This window comes from Chaetodon auriga, chromosome 7, assembly GCF_051107435.1.
Source record: "Chaetodon auriga isolate fChaAug3 chromosome 7, fChaAug3.hap1, whole genome shotgun sequence".
Lineage (NCBI taxonomy): Eukaryota > Metazoa > Chordata > Actinopteri > Chaetodontiformes > Chaetodontidae > Chaetodon > Chaetodon auriga.
Window position 1 is genome coordinate 25,566,289 of NC_135080.1, and position 27,122 is coordinate 25,593,410.

The window sequence follows — 27,122 nt, forward strand, 5'->3', positions numbered from 1 at the left end:
TTAGCTGTCAGTCCAGTGAGTCCCGCCACTACTCAGCCCCACTTGGTACTGATAGGATGGATCCCGGATGGATATAGTGCCTTGTGTGGGATAAGCTGAGAAATCTCTGTGAGGCCGGAGTGGTGACCCTGGCTTCTTGTGGTACAGAGGCGGATGGGCTGACCTATCCCTGGATGCCAGAACAGCTGGAGAGCAGGATGAAGAGGAGGATGAAGGAGGTATGACAGGCAGACCTCGCTGGACTGTAGCTGAGTTGTAGACCCCCAAGTCAGCCTGTGGTCGTGATGCCATGGATGATGCAGGGTGCGGTACCACAGGCGTGACCGTGGCAGTGTTGGTGAAGTGAGCAGCAAAGGGCTGGTATGGGACATTCTCCACGCTATAGCGAGGGTAGGGCTGCATTGTAGCCCACATGTTGCAATTTATTGAAGAGGAGTTGGTTAGGTCATCTGTGTCCCCTGTCGTAGATCCAGACTCTGTTTCCATACTACCGTACATACAAGCTTCTCTAGAGGTGATGGCTTCAGTACAGTATGGATGAGACAGTAAGGGCGACTCATAAGAGGGAGCTGAACGAAAGTAATGCTCCTCTGAGACTGCAGATGATGCCTCCAAATATGGCCGCTTACATCCAAGCTCCAGGTGTCGAGCATTATCTGCAAAGTGATACAGTTAACTGCATTGTTTTTTAAAGCATAGAGTACTTAATGGGCACACCTGATTCTCTACGGTGACTGAGAACATACCTCGGTGTTTGAAGCAGTGGTATAGAAGGCTGGGATCTCGACTCTGAGGGAAGTGGTTCGAGATAGGATCTTGGGAGTCAGAGTTAGACAAAGGAACCCCAGTTTCATACTGATAAGAGGACAGGACTTGAGGGTGCCCCGTGAGCACTCCTGCTCCAAGCTTCCCAGTTAGATGGCTATGTGAGGAGATGAGCCTCTGCCGAACCATGTTCTTTGAAATCACCGGATATTCTTTCCTAGATATTAGTACCAGCAACAGAAGAGGAGAGGAATCAGTTTGCCATACCCACAGTTCCACTCAACACAGTCTTTCAAGATGGATTTTTGTATCCATACACAAAAAAGCTGAAATTTATACCCCTGCAGTCTTGAAACGCGCAGATCTCCTTCTTCACTACCTCGGAATCCTTTGGCAAATGGATTGTTTTCTATCTTCAACTGAGTGATCTAGGAGAGTGATATTGCATTTAAGATCTCATCCACTTTGGTATAATCCAAACCATAGGTAAAGCAATTTAAGGAACTCTGGCAATTTTCAACCTTAGGTCCTGGGCTGTGGTGCATAGTAACCCCCGCACCACCCATACTTTGATGGTTGATTCATCAAACTACACCTAGAAACAATTCTTATCTATTAAACTATCCAACTTAGCTATACATAATTCACCTTTGGCCAGAAAAGTAACAAGTGTTACTACTTTTCTATTTGTAAAGCTAAGAATTTTGAATTAACTTTATTAACTTAATTTAATATCTGTCGTATACTGTAGATGGTTGATAGCTGATGTACCTTGTGGTTTTGATAAGAGGTTACAGAGATGAAGGCTGTCTCGTGAAAGACATGAGTACAGTAGGCAGTGTTCTTGGATCCAAAGGCGTTGTTTTCATCTGCTTTGACTATGTGTAGTCTGGGCTGGTACTTGTGCATAGAGTTCAGGATGATCTAGGAAGGGTTAGAGAAGGCAATACATTAACTTTGTTAGAGCAATATCTGTGAACAGCCACTTTAGTGTGGTACATAGGAGCTGCTGTCAAGATGTCAGGTGCATGAATTAGTAATTAACCACTAGCTTGTAAAGAAAATGACAACTGACTTGTAGGATAAATAAACACTCAGTTACACAGATGAAGTTTTGCAGTCCCTGATTACCCAATACACTGATAATATGAGAGGATTCACATAACAGCTATGGTCTGCTCTGTTTCCACTCAGCAGCATACGCTGTGTTTCTAACTGGCCCCCTTTTCATTAGGTAGGGAATCGCTATATAGTGAGTGAGATTACAGCCACTGTTTGCATTAACATTGAGACTCCAATATGAGTTAACTTACCCAAGATATCATTGAAAAAAAGGAACTCATGATAACAATGTCACATCAACTGAACTGCACAATAACTATTTCTTTAGGGACCCTTTTCTCAGAAGTGTCACTCGATGGAAAACACAGCTGCTGCTAGTAAAATTCATAATGGGTATAAGTTAAGCTTTCCCATTTCCTATTGTTAGGTAATGAGCAAGCAGTGACAATAGACAGCAATACTGTCGATGCCTGCCAACTAGCACACCTACATGTAACTATAATTACTTATGTTAGCTGCAGCTGTGTCTCCAGTGCTGTGGGGGGGTCTTTTGAAGGTCAAGAGAAGCATGTGAAGTGTGACAATATTTTTTCAGAAGTGGCGTTAACTGTGTCCCTATTTCCTATACTGTATACCATGTACTATATGCTCATTTTCAGTTGGTATACAAGAAATGAATGCACTTTCTCACTTGTACTAACAGGAAATGATGCAAGGCATGTACCAACAAACATCTCACCTACATCCAGATGTTTTTGCAGCAGTGACTTGTTCGACCATTTCCTTAGTACATTGAATTGTGGGAAAATAGTGTCTATTAAAGGACAACTCATTATTCAAGCAGATTTACTCTTATCGAGTAATTCATGTTCAGTGTTATCTTGCCATAGCAGGTCAAACACAGGTGAAATTAATAACATTAAAGAAGCCTCAATTCCATCCTTGCCTACTGAGTAAACAAGCATGTCTAAGAGCAGAGTCCCGGAAGTGGAACACTTAAATACATCATTAATGTTATTAATTGCTACTGTACTTGTCATTGGGAAATATCTGCCATGAAATGGGCCAAGTTCATGAACACTGAAGTATGCATTGAGTACACACTAAGATCACATCTTTGTTAATTGTTTACTGTTTAGTTTTTTTTTTTTTTAAATTTCCCATTAGAATGCTAAAGTATGTTAATTTCTTGCATATTTACTGCAAAAACTGTCAACTAAGATTTGTGTATAATTCATAATTTATTAGTATGTGCCATTGAAATGACACCCTGTCTCAGTGTCCACCCTAAGTACAGACTCTCACAGACTTGGACAATAGTTAAATGTATTGTATGTAAAAAATTACATCAACTCTCTCAATAAAAGTAACTATTTTTTATGCTAATTTCAGGGAAATGCGCACTACTTTTTACCCTCAACACATTTCAGTGTGAGTATCATAGAACCATTATTCAACAATCAAAATCACTGATAGGAGAAGAAGAAGAATTCTTTTATTCCTTTGGGGCAAATTCGTCTTTACACTCTGATTAGTTCTTTGTTACACAAAGATACACAGAGACACCTACACATGCAATTGATGTGGAAAGATGTCAGAGTGATGGCTCGTCACAGCGTATCGCCCTAAGGGGTTGGGTGCTTTGCTCAGGGGCACCCTGGCACTGCCCTGTAGGTGAGCTGGCACTTCCCCAGCTACTAGTCCACCTCTGGATGGACTGGCCCTTGCTGGACCTAAGCCGGCCACCCTCCAGGCCTTAGGGCAAGTCCTTATGGACTGAGCTAGTACCACCCCACAAAGAGCAATATTTTGACAGTAATGAATGTTCATTCAGTGTGAAAATCACAGTTGCATCTTCCAACCCACATAATGTGAATGTAGTATTAACCCCAAACGCTGTCAACAGAGTGTAAGTCCCTCACACAAAGTTTGTATCATTGCAAACTCACCAGCATGTTGGGACCAGTCCAAGACACCTAAAATCATGCCACAAGATCAAACTATTTGTAATGAGTGTTAATTAGTGTGTTTATACCTTGTTTTGATATTATCATTAGTCAAGTAGTTAGCGTCATGAATTGTATATTTTCAGTTAGGTAATATGCATAGTATACCATGCTTATTACCATCTTTTCCCAGCTTCCTCCTTTCAAAAAACTCAGTTGTTAATTCAGTCAAGTAGTTCAGTTAAAAGTTTAGCATCTTTAATCTCCATCACACTTGATCTGGAATCTAAATGTTTCTGTGTTGGTATAGCAGGTAGCATGTGTTGAGCATGTTTAGTGTTTAGGCTGTTTGGGTGGCTGCAGGTCGTCTCACTAGCATCAGTCTGCTCACCACGGCCGAGTGCTGTGCCCAGTGAAGCGTTAGCAACAGTAGGGAAAGGGTCATCACTAGTCCAGCTCTGTCAGAGCAGATAAGCATCAAGCTCTGCACCTCGGCTCCCCTTCTCATTTGCCAGACACTCTCCTGAGGAGCCTTCTCCTCCAGGGGGCTCCCGGAGAGAGGCAAAGGTCGAACAGGGCACAGGGAGCTAGGCTCAGGTTGAACACCAAATGGCCCTGTGCTCACATGCTCCTGTTGCTGAGACAGGCTGGAGACAGAGATAAGCTATTGGCTGGTTCACCAGAGGCTCTCTGTTGATCTTTGTCTACTCTGCTGTCTGGCTGCTGTTTGAGGACGATACTGGAGACTCTTGGTTAACTATCTGAATGCAGTGATCAGGAAGGCATTGTATAGATCACTGAAGAGATGAGGAAACTATTTGCTTTAATCATCCCTTATAAAAAAATATTCAGACATGATTATTTGCTTTGATTGATGTGCCTGGGATGACCTCTTGAAAGGACAATAAGTATTATTGTATTACCACAGCGTGTAATGATCCAAACTCTCTTGCCAGACAAGGACATCAATATTGGAAGATTCTGTAAAACCCCAGATTTTAACATTCGTTATGGTTGCATGGCTAAGGTTACAGAAAGATTGTAGTTGTAGCAAATAAGATATGGTTAAGGTATGGCTATAATTAGGCAACTAAATATTTTGGTTAATGTTACAGAAAGATTACAATGTTAATAAAAAGGTGACTAACCACCATTTTAAGGTCTGTGACGGGACACAAATTCCAGTCTCTTGTATGAAAGTCAAATGTGCTACACAGCCATCCAATACCTCAATACCTCCACATTTTTACCTTTTCTAAAAGGCATAATATTTCCTGGACTAGTGCTGAACCTTGGCAATGGGCATTGCGACGGATGGTATTGTTCAATACGGATGTCATTCTTTGGAATACAGGGCTGAATGGCATAGTACATGAGTGTTTGGTGTTTGGACAGGGTTAATAATCAACAGTAATGACTCTCAATGGTTCTTTGTGGTGGTACCACCCCATAAGTGGTGTGTGAAACAAATCAACTCCATTGAGGAAGAGATTCCTTGGAACAACTCTTGGCTAACAGTAGAAAATCTATCCCAGGTCACTAACATCTGTTTGCTATCAGTGAACAGAAGATAGTTGTATTGCTGATGGTAAGAGGGCCTATCTGTCAAGACAAGACGATAGTGGATGAGAGATTTGGTGCAATAGAGAGATGAATGATTATCATCAACTTGAAGGATCAGTTTCAGAGCAACTCTGAGTTCCTTCACTCCACTGTGAGAAGCACTGCCCTACTACACACCTCCTGGTCTGGGCATCATCTGCACTGTGCCTGGCCTCAAACTTGCTCTGTCCTCATTACTCGCCCTTATCACTGGCCAGGCACTCAACTCAAACTGACAGCAGGCCCCGCCACTGATCTGAGAGGTTATGAACCTAATGAGCCCGCCCATTGATGGGATGGCTTCAGACAAGCTATCCCAGAGTCCCCCTGGGGAGCACTGCCACAGTCACACTCTTCACCTCCCTCTGCAGTCTCTGCCTCCTCAGTTTCTTTCATCCTTCTTTCAGAAATCTGCCTGTGAAAAACACTTCATGATTTTGCTGTTTGCACATGGATCAATTCAAATTTTCACATCAGCTGTGTGTTCTACAAATACTTTCTTCTCAATGTTTCTGGCATAGGATGGGATTTTTTTGGCTGAACAGAGTTCCCTCGAGTCATAAAATTACAGAAATATATTGTGTTGGAGTGTTGGAGATATACTCCAGACAGGCAATGCTACAATTAATAAATTCTCTTAGGAGCACAAGGACTTTTAGAAATAAGTGACTGTTTATTTTTATGCCTGTAGTTCTATCCACTAAAGAGATTTCCCCAACAGAACCCTTTTTACAGTGTTATTTATTGGTTAGCAGGATGGGTTTTGAACTGTATATCACAGGGCAGATCATCAACACTTCACTTCATCATTTGCACACCTGAAAAAAAAATCTTGTTTTGCTCAGGTCTTTTTCTTGACTTTAGACTAGTGTATTTAGTCACACTAGCTCTGTGGATGGCAATGTTGGTCTTCAGTTGGTCCACTACTTTGGTTACTATTGGATGGATTGTCATTATATTTGGTGCAGATATCCATCATGCCTAGAGAATTAATCCTAATGACTTTGGTGATCCCCTGACTTCATATAGTGCCACCAGCAGGTCAAACATTTCACTTATTCATTGAAATATTGTGACATCTATCAGATGGATTTTCACAAATTTTATTACAGATATTAATATTTCCCAGGGGATACATACAAACCTTTGTGATCTCCTGACTTTCTCTTCGGTGCCACCATAAGGTTGACATTTCAGTGATTCAGAGTGAATGTTGGATGGATTACAATAAAATTTGTGGCAGATGTTCATGGTCTTTGTAAACCTTCATGTTCCCTTGATCTTTCACCTAATGCCATCATCTGGTTAGAATAGCAATTTGTCCAATACTTTGCTTTATCTCCGTAACAGTTTGGTTTTCTTTACAAAGAGCCATGAGCATACCTGTAGATTCATTGAAATCCACTGGATGTGATGTAGTTTGTACTTCCTGAATAAGTAAATCAAAATTATGTTCTCTATTTGTTTACAACATAGGTTCTCTTTTAGTAGTTTTGTCTATGATTCCTAGTCTGGATGATTGGAGGGATATATAAGGGATATAACAAGACATTCCAATTAGTCAACATTTTACTCACCTTAATTGCTTAAGTCTGGGAACATGGTAACAACACTGTTCCCTTCTTTGAATAGGTCTTGAATTATAGAAAAACAAATATTCTTTACAGGTACTCACATGCCCAAAAGGGTCCAGGTGGTTGTTTGTTAGTTTGAGCTTCTGAAATGACACCAGCTGCCTCATCCAGTGAGCTCCTGTGGCAGGGGAATCAGGGTGCACATAGAGTCTGCCTGGCATTGCTGGCTCAGCCTTGCCAGCCACCATCCTAAAAACAGATTGAGAGACAGGCAGAAGGAAACTGTGATAAGGAAAGAAAAAACTAAGTTAATGTTGTTCCTAGCTGTAGACGTCTCAGTTAATCTAACATGGCCCACTAAAAATGTCTTTTCCTGTCGCCACATGAACCAGGTCTCCTTTATTAAAATATAGCCGTATAGAAGTTTAGAACACCACTGCTCTCAATCCATACAATATTTAATCCCCTAGACTGGAAGGACGTGGCCTGTACTTAAACATCATTGCTAATTACGCTTCTTCAAGGTGTTGCTGAGAAACACCAGAACCCCACTACAGGCCATGCCACAAGATCAGAAACGAATGGCTATAAAATTACTTCTTTCTGCTGGAGATTTTGCATTCTTTTCAGCTTTTCCTCTCAAATCTCTTTTTATCCACCCATAGAAAACTGGCAGTGCCAGTTCTAATGTCTTACTAATTGATGTTGGACTGCACTGCAATGTCATTGCCTTCAGATGACAAGGCAGGCAGGTCAGCTTGCAAATATTAAGCCCAGTTCAGCAGCTTTGTCAAGCATCTTGCTTGCACCCTGCCATAAGGAGACATAGCCAGAAATGATGTGCTCTAACAATTAGCCATCAGACCTGGCCTGGCTTAGAGGACCTGTTACCTTGCACAATAATTGAAATATGTACGTGGCAGTTGTGTTCTTCCCGAAAAGTTGATTTTTTTCTTGTGCAATTATGTGTGGATTTTAGTAACGGCTGTGCACTGGGGAATAGAGGAAATGGTGGTTATCTGATGAGCCAAGTGCTTATTTTAAAAGGACATTATTTACCCAATATAGGCATAACTGAAGCAGCAAGTACCCACATTGACACTCCATGTCATCCAACTCATGAATAGGAGAAGTAAGCACAACATCTGTATCATAGTTTGTTCTGATGTAGTAACGTGTGGCTGGGCCAGAGTAACCTGTTAAAGGTCCATGGGGCAAAAATTTGAAGTTCATTCGAATAATATAATGATAACTCTACAAATGAGTTCCACATCATTATTGTAGGTAATAATGCAGGACCCATCGTAGCTGATGTTATACTTTAGTGCTGCAAGTACCCTAACTAACTTGCACTTAATTCAATTACCAACAAATTGGCACAAAGTGAACCTGGGACTCTGGGGGCCCTGAATGGTTGCCCACTTTGCCCGGTTGGTAATCCAGCCTTTTTCATGGCATGTATTCATATTGTGTATTCAAATCTGAATTTCTCCACTGTTGTCTACAATGAGGGAGACGTACCAAATAACATTAAAGAAATTTGTTTACTCATTTTCTGCCCCAATAAAGTTATTGATATGGTGTAATAACTACTAGCGAGGGTGTAATGCTTTCCTCCTCATGATTAAGAAGCCCAGTATCAATAAGAATAATTGGACAATTCTGCACCTCTCAATTTATGTCCAATGCCAATGTATAGTGCCAATGCTGAAAGTAGTGTGACCTTTACTGTATGTCCTCAGGTTGGAAAGTAAGGATGTCAAGGTCAGGGTGATGGATAGGCTTGTAGCATGTCAGACTTTCATGGAGACACCAGACTTCACTATCTGAAAATGGTTGCATTGGATGCAGAAAACTTAGGTAAGGGTTGGGAAGCAACATGGCAGAGGCATTACTAGACTGGCCCTTTCTAACTGAAGCACAATTTTTCTTTTTCTTTTGAAAGTTTTACATAACAGATTCCATCATAGCAATTACAGGATAATGGCACGTTGAGTTCTTTATTTCCTGAATTTCTACAGTCAGTTGCTTAAAAGACATCATCATTAGGCAGTCTGATTGAGAAAGAGTAGAATGGGACCACAAGCAGGAACAAACATGTGTCCTGGGATGTTACAGTGTGTTGTCTGTGTTTTTCTATCAAAAACCATTGAACTATTCAGTAGGGCATGCTGATAATGTAACCGTAGCACAAGTAAGGAAGATTAAAAAAGTCAGCAGACTTCATAATATCGGTTACACAGCAATATCTAACATCAGCTAAGCTACTGGTCATGTGGGGCAATCCTCAACCAGACTCATTTATGGCATTGCAATTGCAAACTTACCACTTGTTATCGCAGAACTTGTAGCGGTGGTCATCAGCTGGGACAACGTCAATGAGTAGGATGTATTTGGTTTTGGGGTTCATACCAGTTACTTTTACCTTGTAGCTAGGAAACATCCTCCTGTTGAAAAATGTCAAAGAAAAGTGTTAGAAATGCTCTTGTTTGACTTTTACATGACTTAAAGGCAATACTTGACTTAACAATTGAGTATTCCATTATATTAATTAGCTTAAGCACCTCCTGTACAGTACAGTGCTGTAAGTCCAGGAGTAGTGTGAAGCTGCCTTCTCTGAAACCTGTAGTAACCTGAACATTAACTGGATGAAGCTTACTTGACACAGATAACCCCACTAAGCGCACTGCAGAATAAAACCAACTTGCCAAACCTTCTGGGTTAATTTTCTTGACATTGCCCTTATTGTCAAAATCTTGCATTTTTTTTGGCCTGGTAATGATTTGTCTCCTTGCAGACATTTGTTTGGGAAAAAGACTGAAATCCTCTCATACTTGTGATACTGAGAGGCCATAAAAAGTGCGGGAACATTCTGTATCTTTCATCTTTAAATGGCTCCAGACTAAAAGACAGAATATGCTAATATAGCACTCAAAGTCATAAAACACATGAAGGGAACTACCTTTCCTGACCTCTTTAGGGAAACCAAAAACTTTTTCATCCCATGTGCACCAAAGGAAATTTCGCCAAGGGCTCTGCGCCCCCTTATAAAGCCCTAAGTGGTTTTTAATGGCACCCCAGATTGGACAACAGTTTAGATAGCTGACTTGTCATTGCTCAAGAGGCTACAGTCAAAAGGGCCTGCAGTTTATCTGTGGGTGCTGCCCATGGCAACGTGCTCAAACATTGGACAACTCATGAAAGCCTTGCATGCTTTCTGGAAATATGGCGTAGCATTAAAACCCAGATCTTCATACTTGCTGTTCCGAATGGTGCAAATGCCCCTCTTCAAAGACTCATGGTGCTTGACACCATCTGATCATGTTACTGTAAATACTCCCTCACGTAAGAGAAAGAGAGAGGAGGGGGATTGAGGGCATCTCACTCCCAGGCTTCAAATCCAATCAGTAGCAGAGATCAGTCCCGGTATCATCCTCACTGAGAGACGGGTTAATCTGAGAGGAACATTCAAAACAGACCTTTGCTCCTCTCTGGCTCCACTCACACCATACAGACAGAGCAGATGGAGGCCTGTGTCAACACATGTGGCCCTCACGTTTGTGTAATATGGTCATAACTACCAAGGGAAGAGCTCGGTTGCTGCTCACACTTCAACTGTGGAAATGAGTCTGTCCAGCCAGACAGATAAAATGGATGCAACCCAATCTTATACACAAATGTTATGGTTCTCTTTGAGTCGAAATGTGAGTTGGTTCTATAGAGTTACTAACTTAACTTGCTCTTAAGGTCTTAGTATGCTTCAAACAAACTAGTTGGTATGACGTGTCGGCTGATTAGGTCTACAGACAAAAGTGTTGATAACTGTTCATAACGTCAACACTTTAAGTTAGAGAGAGTGGGGCGATGCATTAAACTGCACAAATGGGGATTATGACAAACTAAGGTATAGTCTCTCCTCAAAGGCAAACAGAATGTTGCACTTGGCCGCACACACAAAAAGTAAAAAAAGAGCTTGAGAAAGACAAACAGTGTCTGCTTTCACACCTTGGCACACCCAGTCAATTACAGAGCACAGGGAGAGGGTTTTGGGATCACCTGTTTCAAGAAACACAAGAATGGTTGGACACAGCCTCCTAGTTCTGCTATCAGAAAAGGGTATTCACACACTTTTTTTTTTTGACAATCTGACAAACATTTTGTTTGAAGCATACTCAGGCCTTTAAATATCCACCTAACTCAGTGTATTTATTATTAATTGATATTGATTATTTTAAGTGGGCCTTTTTTTAGGTGGATAAAATACATTTTGTTGCTGATCTTGTCTACATGCTGACTACCACCTACACTAGGTAATTCAGCAACTATTTATAAGTACCTCATACAACCACACCTCAAAAAAACTCTAACTATCCCTTTAGTTGTTTGTTTTAGTTGTTTTTAGGAACGTCCCAACTGGACGGGTACATTTTGAATGTAAAAGTGTATATTTTGAATTTGAACAGATCAATGCAGACTGAATATTATTCTTCAAACAGCAGTTTGAATTTTGAAGATTGGTAAGGACCTTGTTATTTCTCTTTTTCTTGGCCAAATGTAGCAGATTACTCAGGAGGCCTGCTTCATGACAGTATTAACTGGATTTCTGCATGTGATGAAAGACCTTGGTTTTTCAGGTAGTTAACTCGCTGGATTAGTCTAAAATAGGCACTCACAGCTGGTTAATTTCTCTGTAAATGGTTTCTTATTGGAATTTCCAGTTAATTTACTATAGTACCACATAAATTTATAGTACCACATAAATTAATATTTGAATATAACATACATTGTGATTGACCACTCTTATTGTTGTCTATGCATAGCTGTTCTTAGGCAAAGTGGCTTTCATTGCAGTTCTGTCATTCAGCTGCCTGTATGTATCTTAGATACATGTAATGAAACATAGCATCTGTTGGTGTTGCATCTATAAAACATCTATAAAGAACCACAGATAGTGCAACTCTGGACAACTGATTTTCAAAGGCCAACAACATGAAGGCAAATGTATACATACGGTGGTGTGACTAAGTGAGTGAGTTTAAGAGGAGCATGAGAAATGGAAGTTGGAGAGTGTGTGTATGATATCAGTGTCAGGGTGTGTGTTTCTGTGCCCAGCCAGCTGTTTCTCTTAACAATCCCACATGTTTAGGCCCTTCAGTGATCCATTCCCTCTCTGGGAATCTCCAGTACCACGGCAAGATCAAAAGGAACGTTGGGGGGATGATGAAGCGCTACAACCTAATAGACTCAGCCTATCGTGGGCGCCGGATTCCTCTTATCAACCCACCGCTGCTCTCTTGACGGGCTGTGTACAAAGAGGGAGAGTGAGGGAAGAGCTGCACTGGGTGCTTTGAAGAGGGAGGATTACGCATGGACAGTGACACTCACAATAACAAGTCTACCAGACTCAGCTAGGTGCTGCATGGAAGTGGACTGAGCAAGTTTCATCTCAGAGTGTTGGAAAAATGTGGGATCCCCTGCACGACGGCCTGGCTGCTCTGCATCTGTACCTCCTCACCTGCCACCTCTGCACTGACCCTCCTCACAACAGTGAGTCCTAAATCTGCAGGTAGAATTGGGGGTTAGGAGGTCGAAATATAGGAGGGGGGCCAACTCATTTAGGGCTTTAGACAGAAACAGGAGAACTTCAAAATCAATTCTGAACCATGCTGGCAGCCGTGGAGAGAGGCCAGAATAGGGGTCTATGGTCCCTCATCTGGGTCCCTGTCAGGAGCCTGGCTGCAGCATTCTGGACCAGTTGCAAGCGGGATAGGCAGATGACTAATCCCTCTATACATGGGGTTGCAGTAGTCCAAGCAGGAGGATATGAAAGTGTGGATGACTTTCTGAAGATATTTGAAAGAGAGAAACAGCCTGATTTTGGCAATTGTACAAAGCTGGAAAAATATGAATTAAGATAAACTTGCTAACTACCAAACTTAAAGGTGGACTCAAATATCACACCAAGGTTTTTGTCTTGGGGTTTAGTAAGGGTGGACAGGTTGCCAAGACTGTTGGTAGTCACTTTGATGGTATCATGGGGGGCAAATAGGACAACTTCAGACTCAGGCTGTAGGAAATGTTATGTCAGCCAGAGGCAGTTCATGAGACTGACGAGACTGGACTGATCATTTTCCACATTTTTCACATACAGCCTGTAATGTAATTGTTGGAAGTATACTGTTGTGTACCTATGTGTAATTAGGCAAATAAAATACAGAAAATAATGTACAACTAAGTTCTTATTAATGTTAAGTCTTGGTATTGATGTCAATACCCTCCAGTTTTACTTGGTATTGGCTCGAAACCAACATGGGAAAAATCTGAATTTCTTTGAGCTCTAGTGACAAATATTTCCACTGTCTGCTCTGACAGTTTCTACTTGCACCCCTGTGCACCCCTAAAACATTATGTTACTGTGACAACCAGTAAGCATGAACTATTATGTCACCAGTGTTATCTGCGTCATAACCACAGATTTAACATGGTGATTTCTGTTTATTCCCTTTCCTTCGGTTTTAAAGTTTGAAAACAATTTCAGTAATGCAGTTGACATTAATGCCACTAAAATTTACAACGTTTGTTTATTTGTTATTAGAAATGAACAAATCTTGGCACCAACCTTGGGAACTACTGTATTGGACCTTCGAGCCTGAGAAATCAAGGTCACTCCATCTCCTCTATCATGAAACCACTACTTCAAGCTTCATCAAGCTTACACACACACTTGTCATACCCAAATTCTCCTTTTTTAATACTACAAAACTTAAATTTTACTTGGTCTTGAAGATTTCCACCATTTATCTGACTGTTTTAATCTACTGTTTCTGACAGGAAGAGCACCTCTTTAATTATCAAGAATTTGTCAGTACTCATAGGTTCCAATCTGTGAATCTGTGACAAGTCTGTTTGTTAGGACTTTTGATGTTGTGTTTGTAAATGACTTTTTCTGTCCAAATACTTTTAAGCTCCTCAAAAACACATCTCACATGTGCAAAATGTTTCAGACATGGATGAAAACATCATAAAACAAAAGTCAAACTGTCAGCAGTTTAAACTGGCAGCCAATTTATCATGTAATGTTTAAAACTATACATATAACACTTAACATTTTGACATGGCTATGAAATGTCTATTTCAACCCCTCACTCTATCAGGATTTTTACTGGCATCACACTCACCAGCCTGCAGATCATCCTGGGGATTACTACCTGGTTTTCACTCTTCCCCCATGACCTTTCAGTTACACATAGATTAGAAACTAACCCTCAAATGAGATAAAAGATAAAATATAAAGGTTTCAAGATCATTGACAGGATAGGAAAAACACATTTATTTTTTTGTGTCTCTGTATATTAATAAGGTCTAGACCTCCTCTGTATGGAAAGTGTCATGAGATAATTTTGTTGTGATTTGGTACTTTATAAATAAACTGAATCTAATTGAAAATCTTCAATCTTTGTCTTTTCTTATAAAGTACTTTTACTTCTACATGCCTCTAAAATGATTCAAATGAAACAGTCTGAGAAAAGTAAATAAATCACTGTTTGGTTGAAATGCAACGACAAATCTAGCCGATGGTCAGGCATTGCAAATGAACATTGCTTTGTTTAAAAAGGGACACAAGCCAAAAAGGCTGTGATAACAGAGCCAAGAGAGCCACAAAAGTGCCCTCTATGGTGGACCAGTATGTAAGTAAACCTGATGAAGTGTCCTCTAGGGTGTCCTTCCAGTGGAGAACCTATGATGTAGAGGACTAACGGGTGCACATAAAATAGAGAAAATGCAGTGTTGTCTAGGCTGCCATACATGCTGTTTCTGCCCCACCAAATGCAGCTGGTACTCGCCCCTGGCCCTCAGACAACCTGAGTCCACCACCACTTGTGTGATGCCAAACCAGTCATTAAAGAAAACATACAAACAGATCAGGATACATGCCCATCACCAGGCTGACAGACATCTTCAGATCTCTCAACCTGGTGTCTGTTTAATTATCTATATTGGCTTAAAGGAAAGCAGTTGCAAGGTCAAGATGATGAGTTAGGTGGCTAGCTTATACATTGGCTCACGGCCACATAATAGACATGCTCCAAGAAATCATTGTGCTGTCACAGCTAGTTAGAAAACATTTTAACATGTGACTACACCTGTTGACTGACTTTATTGCCCACCTGGAAATTTGTCTTTGGCTTTGCCCAATACAGCAAAAGTACATCCACTAAGCACAGCACAACACACCACTAAAACCACCCAAAATATATAAAACATATAATAGTGCAAATGGATAGTTAGCTGCAAATGGGTTATCTAAATGATACCAAGAGCAATCCTATAACATAGCAAGTGTTGCCTGATGCAGTCAGTCTGTGTTCAATGCCTGTATGGCACAGGCAGACTTCTTATATATGCGGGCCCATGGTATCCTGACTGGACAGCCAAACAGAAGTGGCTCAAACCCTGAGTGTACTGGTTGTGAGCTTCAACTGTATCTGTAGTTATGTGTTTGGACTTGCCGTGTACAGCACTGTCAAATTAAATGCAAACTTGCTTTTGTGACGTAACAATCACTTTCCCTGCAGTGGTAACAATTTTGGAGAGCTTGTTTTTGCTCTTTTCACTCAAGCTGCTGTACCAAGTGGTTATGTTAAATGACAAAATGCATTCAACCAGGCTCCTGTATGCCATTTCATGTATCTGTTGGCTAATGCCAAAGCTCCTAAGCTTCCTGTTTAAAAGCTCTCTCAAAAATGCTCTCGAAGTTGTCTTTAAAAGTTAGGATATGATCAATGATTGTGTGTTCTATTTCTTCTACAGGCTGTTTATGAGCATGGCAGGGAGGATGCTCCTGGTTCCACTTGGGTTTGTTTGTATTATAGAATTTCTATTGATTTGGCCTCATTCATATCTAATTAACTTGCTGACACCAGTCCTGCAGTACAGTGACCAGGCTGAAGGAAGCCTCCTCATGTGTGGCATTGTTTTTCAAGAGAAGACCAGCAAAGGCCATATCATCAGCACATTTCAACAGCTTGACATTGCTGCTGTGAGCAGCCATTTCATTTGTGTGAATGGAAAACAGAAGTGTGGACAGCACACTGCCTTGTGCCCCAGTGCTTGAAACAAGCTTGTCTGCGTAGAACCTGTTCATCAAAACTCTCTGAGGATGGTCACTTAGAAAGCAATGAATGAGGCCATCATTCACGTTCATCTTAAACATTTGTTCTGCTGATTTGCAAAGTGTCATAATATATAAAAAAGAACACAAGCAAATGATTTTGATTGTTATAGGTATCTGTCTATTTGGTGCACTATAATGAGAGTGACATCCTTTGTTCCAATGTGCGTTGATTCCAGACAAAGGACTAAAGATGGGTGCTGAATACTCTCTCCAGACACCTCATAAAAGTGAAGCGAGACACATACTCGAATAATGTTCAGCTAGGTGCTACGGGTGAAATTTCAGTCTGAGAATTTTTTATGACATGTCACCTGACTTTTCAGTGATGTCATCCAACAGACACTCCAAAAATAGTAAACAAATGATCTCTTTGGTTTATCTGACACCACTATGAACTGCTCTCCACGGTAAAACAGTCCAGTCTATAATGATAGTAATGATAATAGTAATGATGATAGTTTTAATGTCATCTCACTTTGATTATGGTCTTGATTATTGTGGTCTTGACCAGCACTGATTTAGTTGCTTATTGTTTTTAAAGTTGATTTTAAGATTTTTAACCATGCTAGTAGCATGGTTCCTGGTTGCTCCATCACTTCAGTCTAGATTAAAATATTTCAGCACTTAATATAGGCTACTATGATTTTACATATAGAGTGCCCCAAATGTCTTCTATGATAACATAATGCGTAACTCTACATACACTATCCATAACATACTTAATAATTCAGCCTGGTGTTGATGTCATTTAGTGTGAGTTCATTTTCAGAGCTGTTGCTTTTGAAGGACGAAGCCAGTTTCGTATGACCCTCAGCATGTCTGCTGTAGACTGTATGTAGGTAAACCCAGACAGGTTTTCCAGCACAGCTGCACAGCCCTTCAAAGGGCTTTAAGGATTCAGAACCCACTTCATCAGCTGGACAAGGGAAAGCCCATCTCTTACGGTTATGCAGCATTAAGGAAAAAATGTGGTGACCTTTTACATTTTTTTACTGGAAAAAAAAACATCCCATGAGGAATGAGAGGCGGAGGTCGGTTTGAGAGTGTACTCATTCTCTGGTTAATGTCCAAAGGCCTCACTATCTAATCCTCAGGTCGCATTAAATCCAACAAGCCGAGCAGTCATTTGTGTTTTCAATTATGTAGTGACTGCAGCAGGAACTTTCTGTCTCTTCCTGAAAGACAAAGTTATAACTGCTATATGTTACTATTAGCTGTATAAACAGATGGTCACAGAGAGGTATGATACTCATTTTGTGTAATGAATCCATCACTTGAATATCACTTTCGCTGTAATTTTCCACAAACTTTACATTTTTGTGTTGAAGAATAAGAGCAACTTTTAATATATTATGTGACTAACAACATATGTAACATTTCCCAGGTTTCTGTTGACATCTTGGTGAAAGTCCAGTGTTTTCTTTGAGGGAAGCCTTGTTCAAACCACTTCGTCACTATTTATAATGAGAAAACATTTTGTGTGCTGTGTGAAATGCTTTATGATTAATTATGAACAGTGGTGGAAATTTACAAGTACATTTACTCAAATACTATTCTCTGCTATTTTATACCCTTACTCCACACACTTCTTCACACGATATTACTCCACTACATGTGGACTGTGGTCAATAGTTTCTTTACATATTAAGATTCACATACAAAACCTCTGATCATATCGTAAACGCATCCATTGTTATAGATTAAACTACCTGACAGTAAATAAAATATATACTTATACAATACTTCAAATGAGCTCTATTTTTACTCGCTAGAACATTAACATGCTCCTCACATGGAGATGCATCAACAATAAAAAATAAGTATAAATATGAAGAGAGAACACTCTGAAAGGGGCTATTGTGCACGACAAGTACTTTTTCTTTCAATATGTCAAGTAATTACGTTGCTCAGTAGGACTTCCAGCACTGGCTATTAATGTTATTTCAAACAATGGAATTAACAGATGAGCTATGCTACCATGTAAGGATAAGTACTAACAGATTACTGCTTTTCTAAGTACATGCAGAACCATTTTCAATGAAGAATAAGAGCATTATGACCAATTCTTAACATAAAATTAAGAAATGGTTTTCCCATTTTGGAGTCTAGACTGATATGTTTGCTGCTTTACTAACCTCCCTGCTTTAGTAATGATCATCTCTGTGCCGGCCTCGTGGAACTTCTTCCACAGCTCTCTCTCATGAAGAATGACCTTAATGTTCTCAATGTTCTGAAAGAGAGTGGGCATGACTGTTACACTCAACACAAACCAAACCATCTAGTTACCACAATCTCAACCACAATCACAGTTAGAAATTTTCATTTAAATACACTACAATGTAAGATGTGAAATCATCTGCAGTATATGTCAAATTATAAATACACTCCAGATTTGCACTTAATTTTATTGACGTAAGTATTTCATTTGTTTTGACACTTTAAAAAGATTCATCAAAGTACGATTAATGAAAAGCTGGCTTTGGATACCATTGGTATGATACACTCTTTAGTGTAAACACATGTTTCTACTGTGTCTTTCTCCACTGAGCCTTGCTCGGAAACAAACTTTGATGTATCTTATGTGTAATTTATACACACACACACACACACACACACACACACACACACACACACATACACACACACACAATTACCAACCAACATGTCATTCTATTTTATTAAGTTCTAACTATTCAGAGAATAATCCCTGCATATTTCAACAGTCTACAAACTGCAGCCATAAGAAGCAACTATGTGTTTTTACCACATGGACTCCATGTGTACCTGGTCAGGCTCATTGGAGCTAGGAATGGTGGGAGCTGTGGACAGACCCAGTCGAGACTGGTCTGGAAGGAGATCCGTCTCCCCGCCGGCCTGGACCCGGCTCGTACATTCGTCTGTCACAGCTGAAACCTTCTCCTGCAGCATCTCTGCAGGATTAGAAAAATAGTCAACTGTCAGACTTATCAGTGAATAGCTGTGAACGCAGAGAGAAATGTCTGCTGTGCATCAGATCTGGCATGTGACAGTTACACAGATGTAATGTAGACTCTCCAATGCAATAATATATGATACGAGTCCCGTACTGTCATAGTAACCGTAGAAATGCACCACCGGTTCCCAAACTCCATAAGGTTCACACTGTTCATATTCATATTCAGTGTACCGACTGCTACATGTATTGTAGGCTGCTCTGCCTTTTTCCAATGAATGTGACGTGCTATTAGCTTTGTGCCAGGAGTACAAAGAAGAACAGTTAAACTCTGTAATAATGCTGACGGTGAACAAGAACAACTTTTCCTCACAAGCATTGTATTAACAATGATGAAATGAATTGTGACACTGACCTGCATGATATACATTTTATTTAAATTATTTCTCTGTGTTTTAGTTAACTGACGTATTTTAATATTCTTTCCAGTCCCATCTCATAACTACTCTTTATTTAAATACCTCCAGAATTTACCCTCAATATTTCATTTACATTCTGTAAAATTAAACAGCTGACTTGTGCTAACACATTTCCCTCCAGCTCACTGATGATAAATAAACTAGCTGATAATTCATATAACATATTATATCCTGTTTAATGTAAATGTCAATAATATAGAAGGTAAATGGTGATGCTGCCACTCAGCAGATGTTGGCCATCATCTCACATGTTCTCATTAAAATCTAAATTGTAATATCTAATATTTAATTGTACCATATAAAAAGGGAACTTCTGGTGCTAAGGTGTTCTAAGAGAAACGCAATTTCCCACTACAAGTCACATCTGTTTTGGCAAAAAAGAAAAAAAAAAAAAAAGGTTTCTTGAATTTCATTAATAAACCAAACTGAACAATTCAAAATACTCCAGATTTCGTCCAGCAAATTATTTTTTCTGTGTTCAGCAAAATGGAAAATAAAGTGGAAAATAAGTTGTGTTTACTTGAGCCAAGTAGTATTTAGAGTGGCTTATTATTGCATGTACACATGAAAATCTGGCTCAGCTGAATGTGAAGGGAAACCTCATATTCAGTTAAAATGTTCAGTTGACATGATTGAAGATTAAGTTTTGAAATACTGCTGTTTGGAATATTTGTCTCCCCCTCTCCTGACGACTCTCTACGCCATCATTTAAAAAGTTACATTCTGGAGTATGAACAGAATAAATTCCCACATATTAAGATGTAAACAATACAAAATAATTCATCAGATTTCAGCTGGATTACATCAAATCAATATAAATATGGGCAAGACAAAAACAATATGAATCAGTCATGATATAATGACACATAAGCCTTCACAATACAAAATCTCCATTTAGATTTCTTCTATTTTAAGTTCTGCATCCATTTGTCCTGAAGGATAATTTTAGTAAATATTGAGTCATTAAGCATCAGTGTGGCTTAAGACAAAAGCTGTTTCATCGTGGACAGCCTTGCATCCCATCATGCACTGGGGCAGCCTTCTCACAGCAGTTCAGTATTTTTGGAGGCCTACTCATCTGCTCTTCTTTGGCATGAAGAGGTCGCAATATCTTGCACATATTTTACTGTACTGTACCATCCCATCGAGCTCGTAGAGCATCCCAGCATGTACAATGGTCTCGTGTGAACCTTAGCCCATGCAGACTTAGAGCTGTTCTGCTCCATGACAGATAGTTAGCAAGTCAAAAGCTCAGATTTATTTTAGATTTGTGGACGAGACTCTGGATCAAAGCCTCAGCAGCGAATCATTCTGACATACTGAGATCATAGCTGTAGAAAAAAATGCATCTAAGAGTGCAGTTATGAGAATGCATGTAAAGCACTGTAACACACTGTAGCTGAAACCCCTGAAGGGCAAATTTGAATTTATTTGTGAAACATGCAGGGCAGGGATGAAAAACAATTTCAACTAGATGGGTTTTCAAGAAGAAAGGACCAAAACCAAAGAAAACGTCTGCTGAAACTAACATAATGTGAGTAAAAATGGACGATGTAGTGATCCATGTTAATATGTTGATGGTTATGTGCCCCCCGGTCTCCCACACCTACAGAACCACTGCAGGTTGTCACTCACACAGCTTCATAACCCCCATCTGTGTCTGTGTCTCATCCTGCTGCTGCTACTGCTGCTCTGAGCTGCACGGCTGCCTCAGACTCTCGAGGGTGTCATCCAGCTCCAGACTGCAGACGCTGGTTTCTGAATGCTCCTGACGAGGCTGGAACTATTGGTCATGGACTAACATGACAGTTATTTCTGCTTCACACATGTTTACTTTATTAAAAATATAAGTGCATTTCAACACTTCAGACTGGCATATGTCATATTCTGACTAGAATTTCTCTTTCATGCCATGTTTTGCCTTCGGTATTTCACACTGACCACAAGTTCTCATCAATCTGCTTAGACTTAACAGTATTCACAATTATCTTAACTACCAATCTTTTGGCAGAAAGGAGGCAAAAACTATCCAACGCACTGTGTTTTAGTGTAAAACCTGTTGCTTCTCCCTGTCTCTGACATAGTGTGGTTCATCCCTCAGGCCTGTGAACACAGAGCGGCCACTCTCTTCGCTATGAAAGTGGAGAGGCGGCGTCCAGAGTAAACTGATGGAGACATTTTTGAAAGCTAATAAAGATAAAGGCTGACAGGGAAATGGCCACAGAGGCTTTTTTACAGCGTGAAACTGGGCCTTTCACTGGTTCTACTGAGCAGCACGAGCCAGAACCCTGTTTCTGTTTCTGTCACTCTGGACACTCGATCTGAAAACTATTCAGGTCATGTATTCCTACACACGCTATGCCATTTGGATGTCTGTCAATGCTGCTGAAAAAAGTAAATAAAAGAAAACAGAAGTTCTGTTCTGAAGCGCTATTAGGGGTCAGTTCATGTGATTTTGAGTACATAACATTGTGTTTAAACATTGTATTTAAATCCTCACGGGAGTCTGGTTGTGCCTGCTGTTTGTCCTGTAAGAAATGTTTGCTTAAATAAATCTGCTTGTAAAACATTACAATGCACTTCAAGAAGAAGTAATGCTGTGCAGCAGCAATAAACAGTCTTAGTAATTTTCCTGTGCAGATGTAGAAAGCGTTCTCATGTTGGGAAAGGGTTCAGAAAACTAGCCTGGAAATCTGAGGAAAAAAAAAAAACCTGAGATGTGTGTTATATATGAAATACGAGGCGTGTAAACTGAGAGTTGTAATAAATTTCAATCTGCCGCCATTTTGTGCAGCTCTGATACATTTAGGCCTGAGCAACAATAGGGAAGGCTTTTCACTGCCAACAGCAAACAATGTGACATGATGAATACGTAAATAACGCACGAAAAAAATAGACCTCGCACCATCTCCAATCACCTGCATAGTTTGACACTTGCGTACAAATCCGCCTCAATCTACTGAAAAGAGAAATTTCTTTTGGGGGAAATCACCATAAAATAACTGAATATAAGAAATGGTATAAAACCGATGCCTGGCGTTTCATCTAACATTACAGACTGTTTGAGGGAATAAAACGCGTGGCCACTGGCACAGAAGCTCCACAGTCACTTCAGTGGCCCGCAAGGATGACTTTCCAGTGTTCTCCACAGACAAAATAACAGCAGGCCTACACAATGTTTAGTCGAGGGTTACCTTAACATAATAACGAACACGAAAAACCCTTCCAACAGCAGCTTCCATGGACTAAATCTAAGCACGTTCATTTACAACATGGATTTAAGATCAAATGTCATTTGCGTCATTAATTCTTTACGTTTTAATTGGAGTCTGCTAATACCAATGCCAAGCACAGGTCACTATTTAAGAAATTAAATTAAAAAATAAGTTTTCATTAGGTATAACAACGACGATAACAACGATGAGAACGCAATGTAGTAAAAGTATATAATAGTACAGTAAGGAGAATAATATAGTCGTGAGGATGAAGTGTTATAAAATTATTATAAATTGTTCTAATAGTAAAAATAGAATCAAATGTAGCCTTCATCTACAAATCAGACCAGTGTTTTTACATGATTTGATTATGATATTATTACAAAACAATAATAAATAAATAAATAAAAAAAGATCCAAGACAAAAATAAGAAACAAGCAATTTACAGAAAAAAAACCTGACAGACAGCCTGAGTCTTATTTTAACTTGCTGGAGCTCTGGAGCCTTCTCCCGCTCCTGAAGCATCTCTCTGCCCTCAACTGTCACATTCAGATCTTCCACATCACACTGTCGTGTCGTGGGAGTCCACGAGTCTAATTATCGCAGTTGATTTCCCTCACAGACATCTGCATTTTAAAGCCCTCCTGTCCTCTGACACCGTCTCCTTAATGCTCCCGTCTGCTGTTTACAAGCACGCAGATTATCAGCAGATAATCAAGTGACACTGCGGTTAATCAGCAGCACCAACGTGTCTGTACTGTACCTCCTGCATTCAGCTATCATCTGCTTAAATCCATCCCTGTGCGCCGGAGCTGTCTTCCGCCTGGAAACAGCGGGGTGTTCCCTTCCCACAGCGGCTGCACGTGGTTTGAAAGCGCCTGTTCTCCAGTGGGACTCTGCGGCTGGAAAGTGTCGGTGCGTCGGTCGCTTCGGCTGCCCTAGTGCCCTTCAGCTTCTCCAGCACCGAGCTGCGTTCTGCGCCTGTGCAGCGCGCACTCTGAGCTCTGAGGGGGGATCTCAGTGGGGTGTTTTCTTGGAATCACACACACACACACACACACACATGAACACACACACATATTGCTACGCGTTGCATACACACAGTTGCTCAGCCCCCTTGATGTGTGAAAGCAGCAGGGAGAGATTTGTCCCCCTGCCTCCCTTACCGGCCCGGTCCTGACGCTGCAGCGAGGGCACCGTGCCTCCCCGGCGGACTGTGCCTCCTCTGAGCCTCGGTAACATCCAGCCACTGACAGCGACACCTCCACCAGCACCGACACCATATAGGCCCACATTTAGTATCTCTCCAACACCCTGCCAACATGCGTTTTCAGTCCATTCAGCCTACTCTACAACCATTTTCCATATTATCTGGGGATCAAGATTCTTTGATAATTGTTTTGTAATTGTCTGCTTGAACTAGTCAATATGAATCCGCTGAGGTGAACCGGCTTTACATCATTAGTTCAGATCAGCAGGGCTGAGTGCCCCTCAGGAAGCCTTTCATTCACCTGAACTGATGCTGACACACTGCTCACTGTTTTAAAGTGACATAGATGATACAATGCAAAACCATCTACAGCAATTATTAAAGCCGAAGAAGCTTTTTACCTTCATAAAGTCACCTACTTCACTCAGGAAGGTGACTCCAGGGCTCAGTTACACCGGGACATGATGATCGCCTTCAGCAGTAATCCTCCTCAAGAATTAAGCTTTTCTTTCTTTCCTCAAGACTAGTTTACCCCAAACTCTGCTATCCATCAAACGAGGTATAACCTCTGACCACCAGTACAGCATAGTTCAATGCAATGGCTTGCAAAACAATAGCAGTTAATATTAAATAAGATATAAAAAAAAAAATAAATTATCCTCCCTCTGTGTGACCACGGGCTACAACTCAGTTAATCGAATCGTGAAATAATCTCCGTGAATTTCTGAGATAATATGCAGTCATATACTTGCTACTTAAAAAAAAAAAAATGTCGATTTTGCAAAATGATGTTGGTCTGCTGGACCCTGCCTCCAGAGGAGCAGACAGCGACCTTTATTCTTCACAAAGAGTTTTCAAGTGGCACCAAAATGGATCTATTATGAGCAACACGAAGCCGTCTTTTCTAACAATAAATAAAGTTTTTTCAGGCCACTCACCCCTCCCAGCTCCTCAGAGGCCTGTAGTGTTTGTTTGGCACATCATATCTGCACTGTTATCAACATGATACTAATAATGTGGGAGGTACTCCAAACCAGTGGTTTCATATTAATGATCCCGGATTATTAGTTACGATTTTAGCTTCTTCTTCTTTTTTTTTTTTTTTAATTTTAATGTCAATTTTCATCTGTTCTTGATCTCTGTGTTATTACGGTTCGACTCAGAAAACTGAAGAACCGCAAGAGTTTTGCGTCTTCTTTTTTCTATCATATGATTGCTATAGGACAATAATGAAGAACTTTTTTACAGGTTATAAATTAAAACCATGGTAAATTGGAGCTTTGTAATAAAATGTTCAATAAATAAATAAACAGATAATAAATAAAGAAATAAATAAAAACAGTCTAGATCATCTGATGCGTTCAAGTGATCCTTCTCTTAACTTGCCACAACACTGAACGTAATATTCAAGAAAATCCTCTCAGCACCAAACAGACTGGGCAACGCGCGGTGGCACGTTACGTGTGTGTGTGTGTGTGTGTGTGTGTGTGTGTGTGTGTGTGTGTGTGTGTGTGTGTGTGTGTGTGTGTGGAAACAGCCAGCCATCATCCTGCAGACATGCAGTCTGTCGGTGGTGGGTGACTGACGCGTAGGCCGCGCTGTATTTGCAGGTGAAATATGTGCTTGTGGTTTTGCAGTAAATGAAGCAGCGCGTCTATAAATCAGATGCCAGTGTGACTTATATATCTGTTGGTGACATGAGCGAATGAACGGCCACCGTTTGTCATTCGGTCGTATGTGTTTGCAGCTCCGCTTCGCTGACTTTCCGAGCAGCCTGGTAGCGCTGCTGACAGACGCTCAGCTGCGACTTTCTCCAACTGCTGAAAAGTGGAAATTGAGCTGCTGCACGGCGCTTTATTCTCCAACCTCAAACTATTAACTACACACAACTTCTCACCCTACCTCACTCCCACTTTAAACATCACATCCTCTGCTTAATTTACTCCCATCTAAAGTCGATAAATCAACCATTTGTATCCCATTATTTGAATATTTTTCACGTTATGGGCTACATTTAATTTGCTTGTTGATTGAGCTATTAGCTGTAAAATAATGCATGAAGCGTGTGTGTGTGTATGTGTGTGAGCGCGCTAATGACTATCCACACCACAAAAACTCTGCAAAAGCCTTCACTGTGATGTGGCTGTATTGCTGTGTATCTCAGTAAATGCCCTTATTTGTCAGAGCCAATTAGACAATCAGTCTAATTAGCCAGAACACAATTATACTAAAGTCTGAACTCATTCAGAGCCTGTAAAGTCTGGTAGGTTCATTAGGGAGAACTGTGGGCCTTATGTCACCCAATTCCAAATCCGAGAATGTGGCAGTGCATGAGATATGTATTTAGATCCGTGTTTACATAGCCTATTCTGCCCCAAAGGCACAAGGCCTCGCAGCCTGGGGAATTACTGTAGCTGAATTTAAATGGGAAACCTGCAGAAACATGACAATTTGCCCAAAGTTACCAAACAAACTTACATGTAATAGTGAATCTGAAAACTGCTTCATGCTCAAATTTCACCAGATTAACGGTTTTTATTTTTCATTTTTGATAGGCTTTAGCTGAGCAGATATGCCCCAGACTCCACTGAAAAATGAACAATTGAATCACAAATGAAAAAGCATTCTACTTAAGAAAATAGAGAGTAGCTCTGGATCAGTGTTAGTGATCTCGTTCTGTTCTTACCTCCTGCTTTGCTCTCAGCTCAGCCTGACCTCTGTACTCCTTCAGTCTCCTCTCCACTGGGGGAATGTCAGCCCTCACTGTGCTACACCCATGCAGCACCTCTGCAAGTATCTGGTGCAATCAAAAAGTTAGATTTTTTTTATAGCAGCAGAATTGAGCTGAGGTTCTGGAGAGGAATTGAACCTCCACACACTCCCACTGTCACGTGGTCGGAGCAGGAGGAGGTTACAGCAGGAGTCAGTCTGACACCAGTGTTGGACTGGGAAATAGGAATTCCATTTGGTGATCCTGGAAGGGAGACAAACAGCACTATCCACAAGACTGAACCCTGTCACAATTTTTATGAAATACTGTATTTTAATACACTGCATTTTCATGGAACCTTCTATCAGTGTGATAGTTTCAAATGTGCTCATGGGATTTCACCCAAAAACCCCAACTCTATATGTGTATCCTCGACCGAATCCTGGTGTTA

General features: G+C 40.5%; 1 protein-coding gene across 1 annotated transcript; it reads right to left on the minus strand.

Annotated features, from left to right (window-relative positions):
• On the minus strand, positions 1 to 23,624 carry tbx4 (T-box transcription factor 4). The gene is made up of 9 exons (XM_076735626.1): positions 23,515 to 23,624; positions 18,909 to 19,054; positions 18,260 to 18,354; positions 9,277 to 9,396; positions 7,051 to 7,198; positions 1,537 to 1,689; positions 1,105 to 1,193; positions 747 to 982; positions 1 to 656 (listed from the first exon to the last, which is right to left on the minus strand). Exons 2-9 carry the CDS (start codon positions 19,050 to 19,052, stop codon positions 1 to 3), a joined length of 1,641 nt encoding a protein of 546 aa, XP_076591741.1. The 5' UTR covers positions 19,053 to 19,054; positions 23,515 to 23,624.
• Positions 23,625 to 27,122: the final 3,498 nt, after the last annotated feature.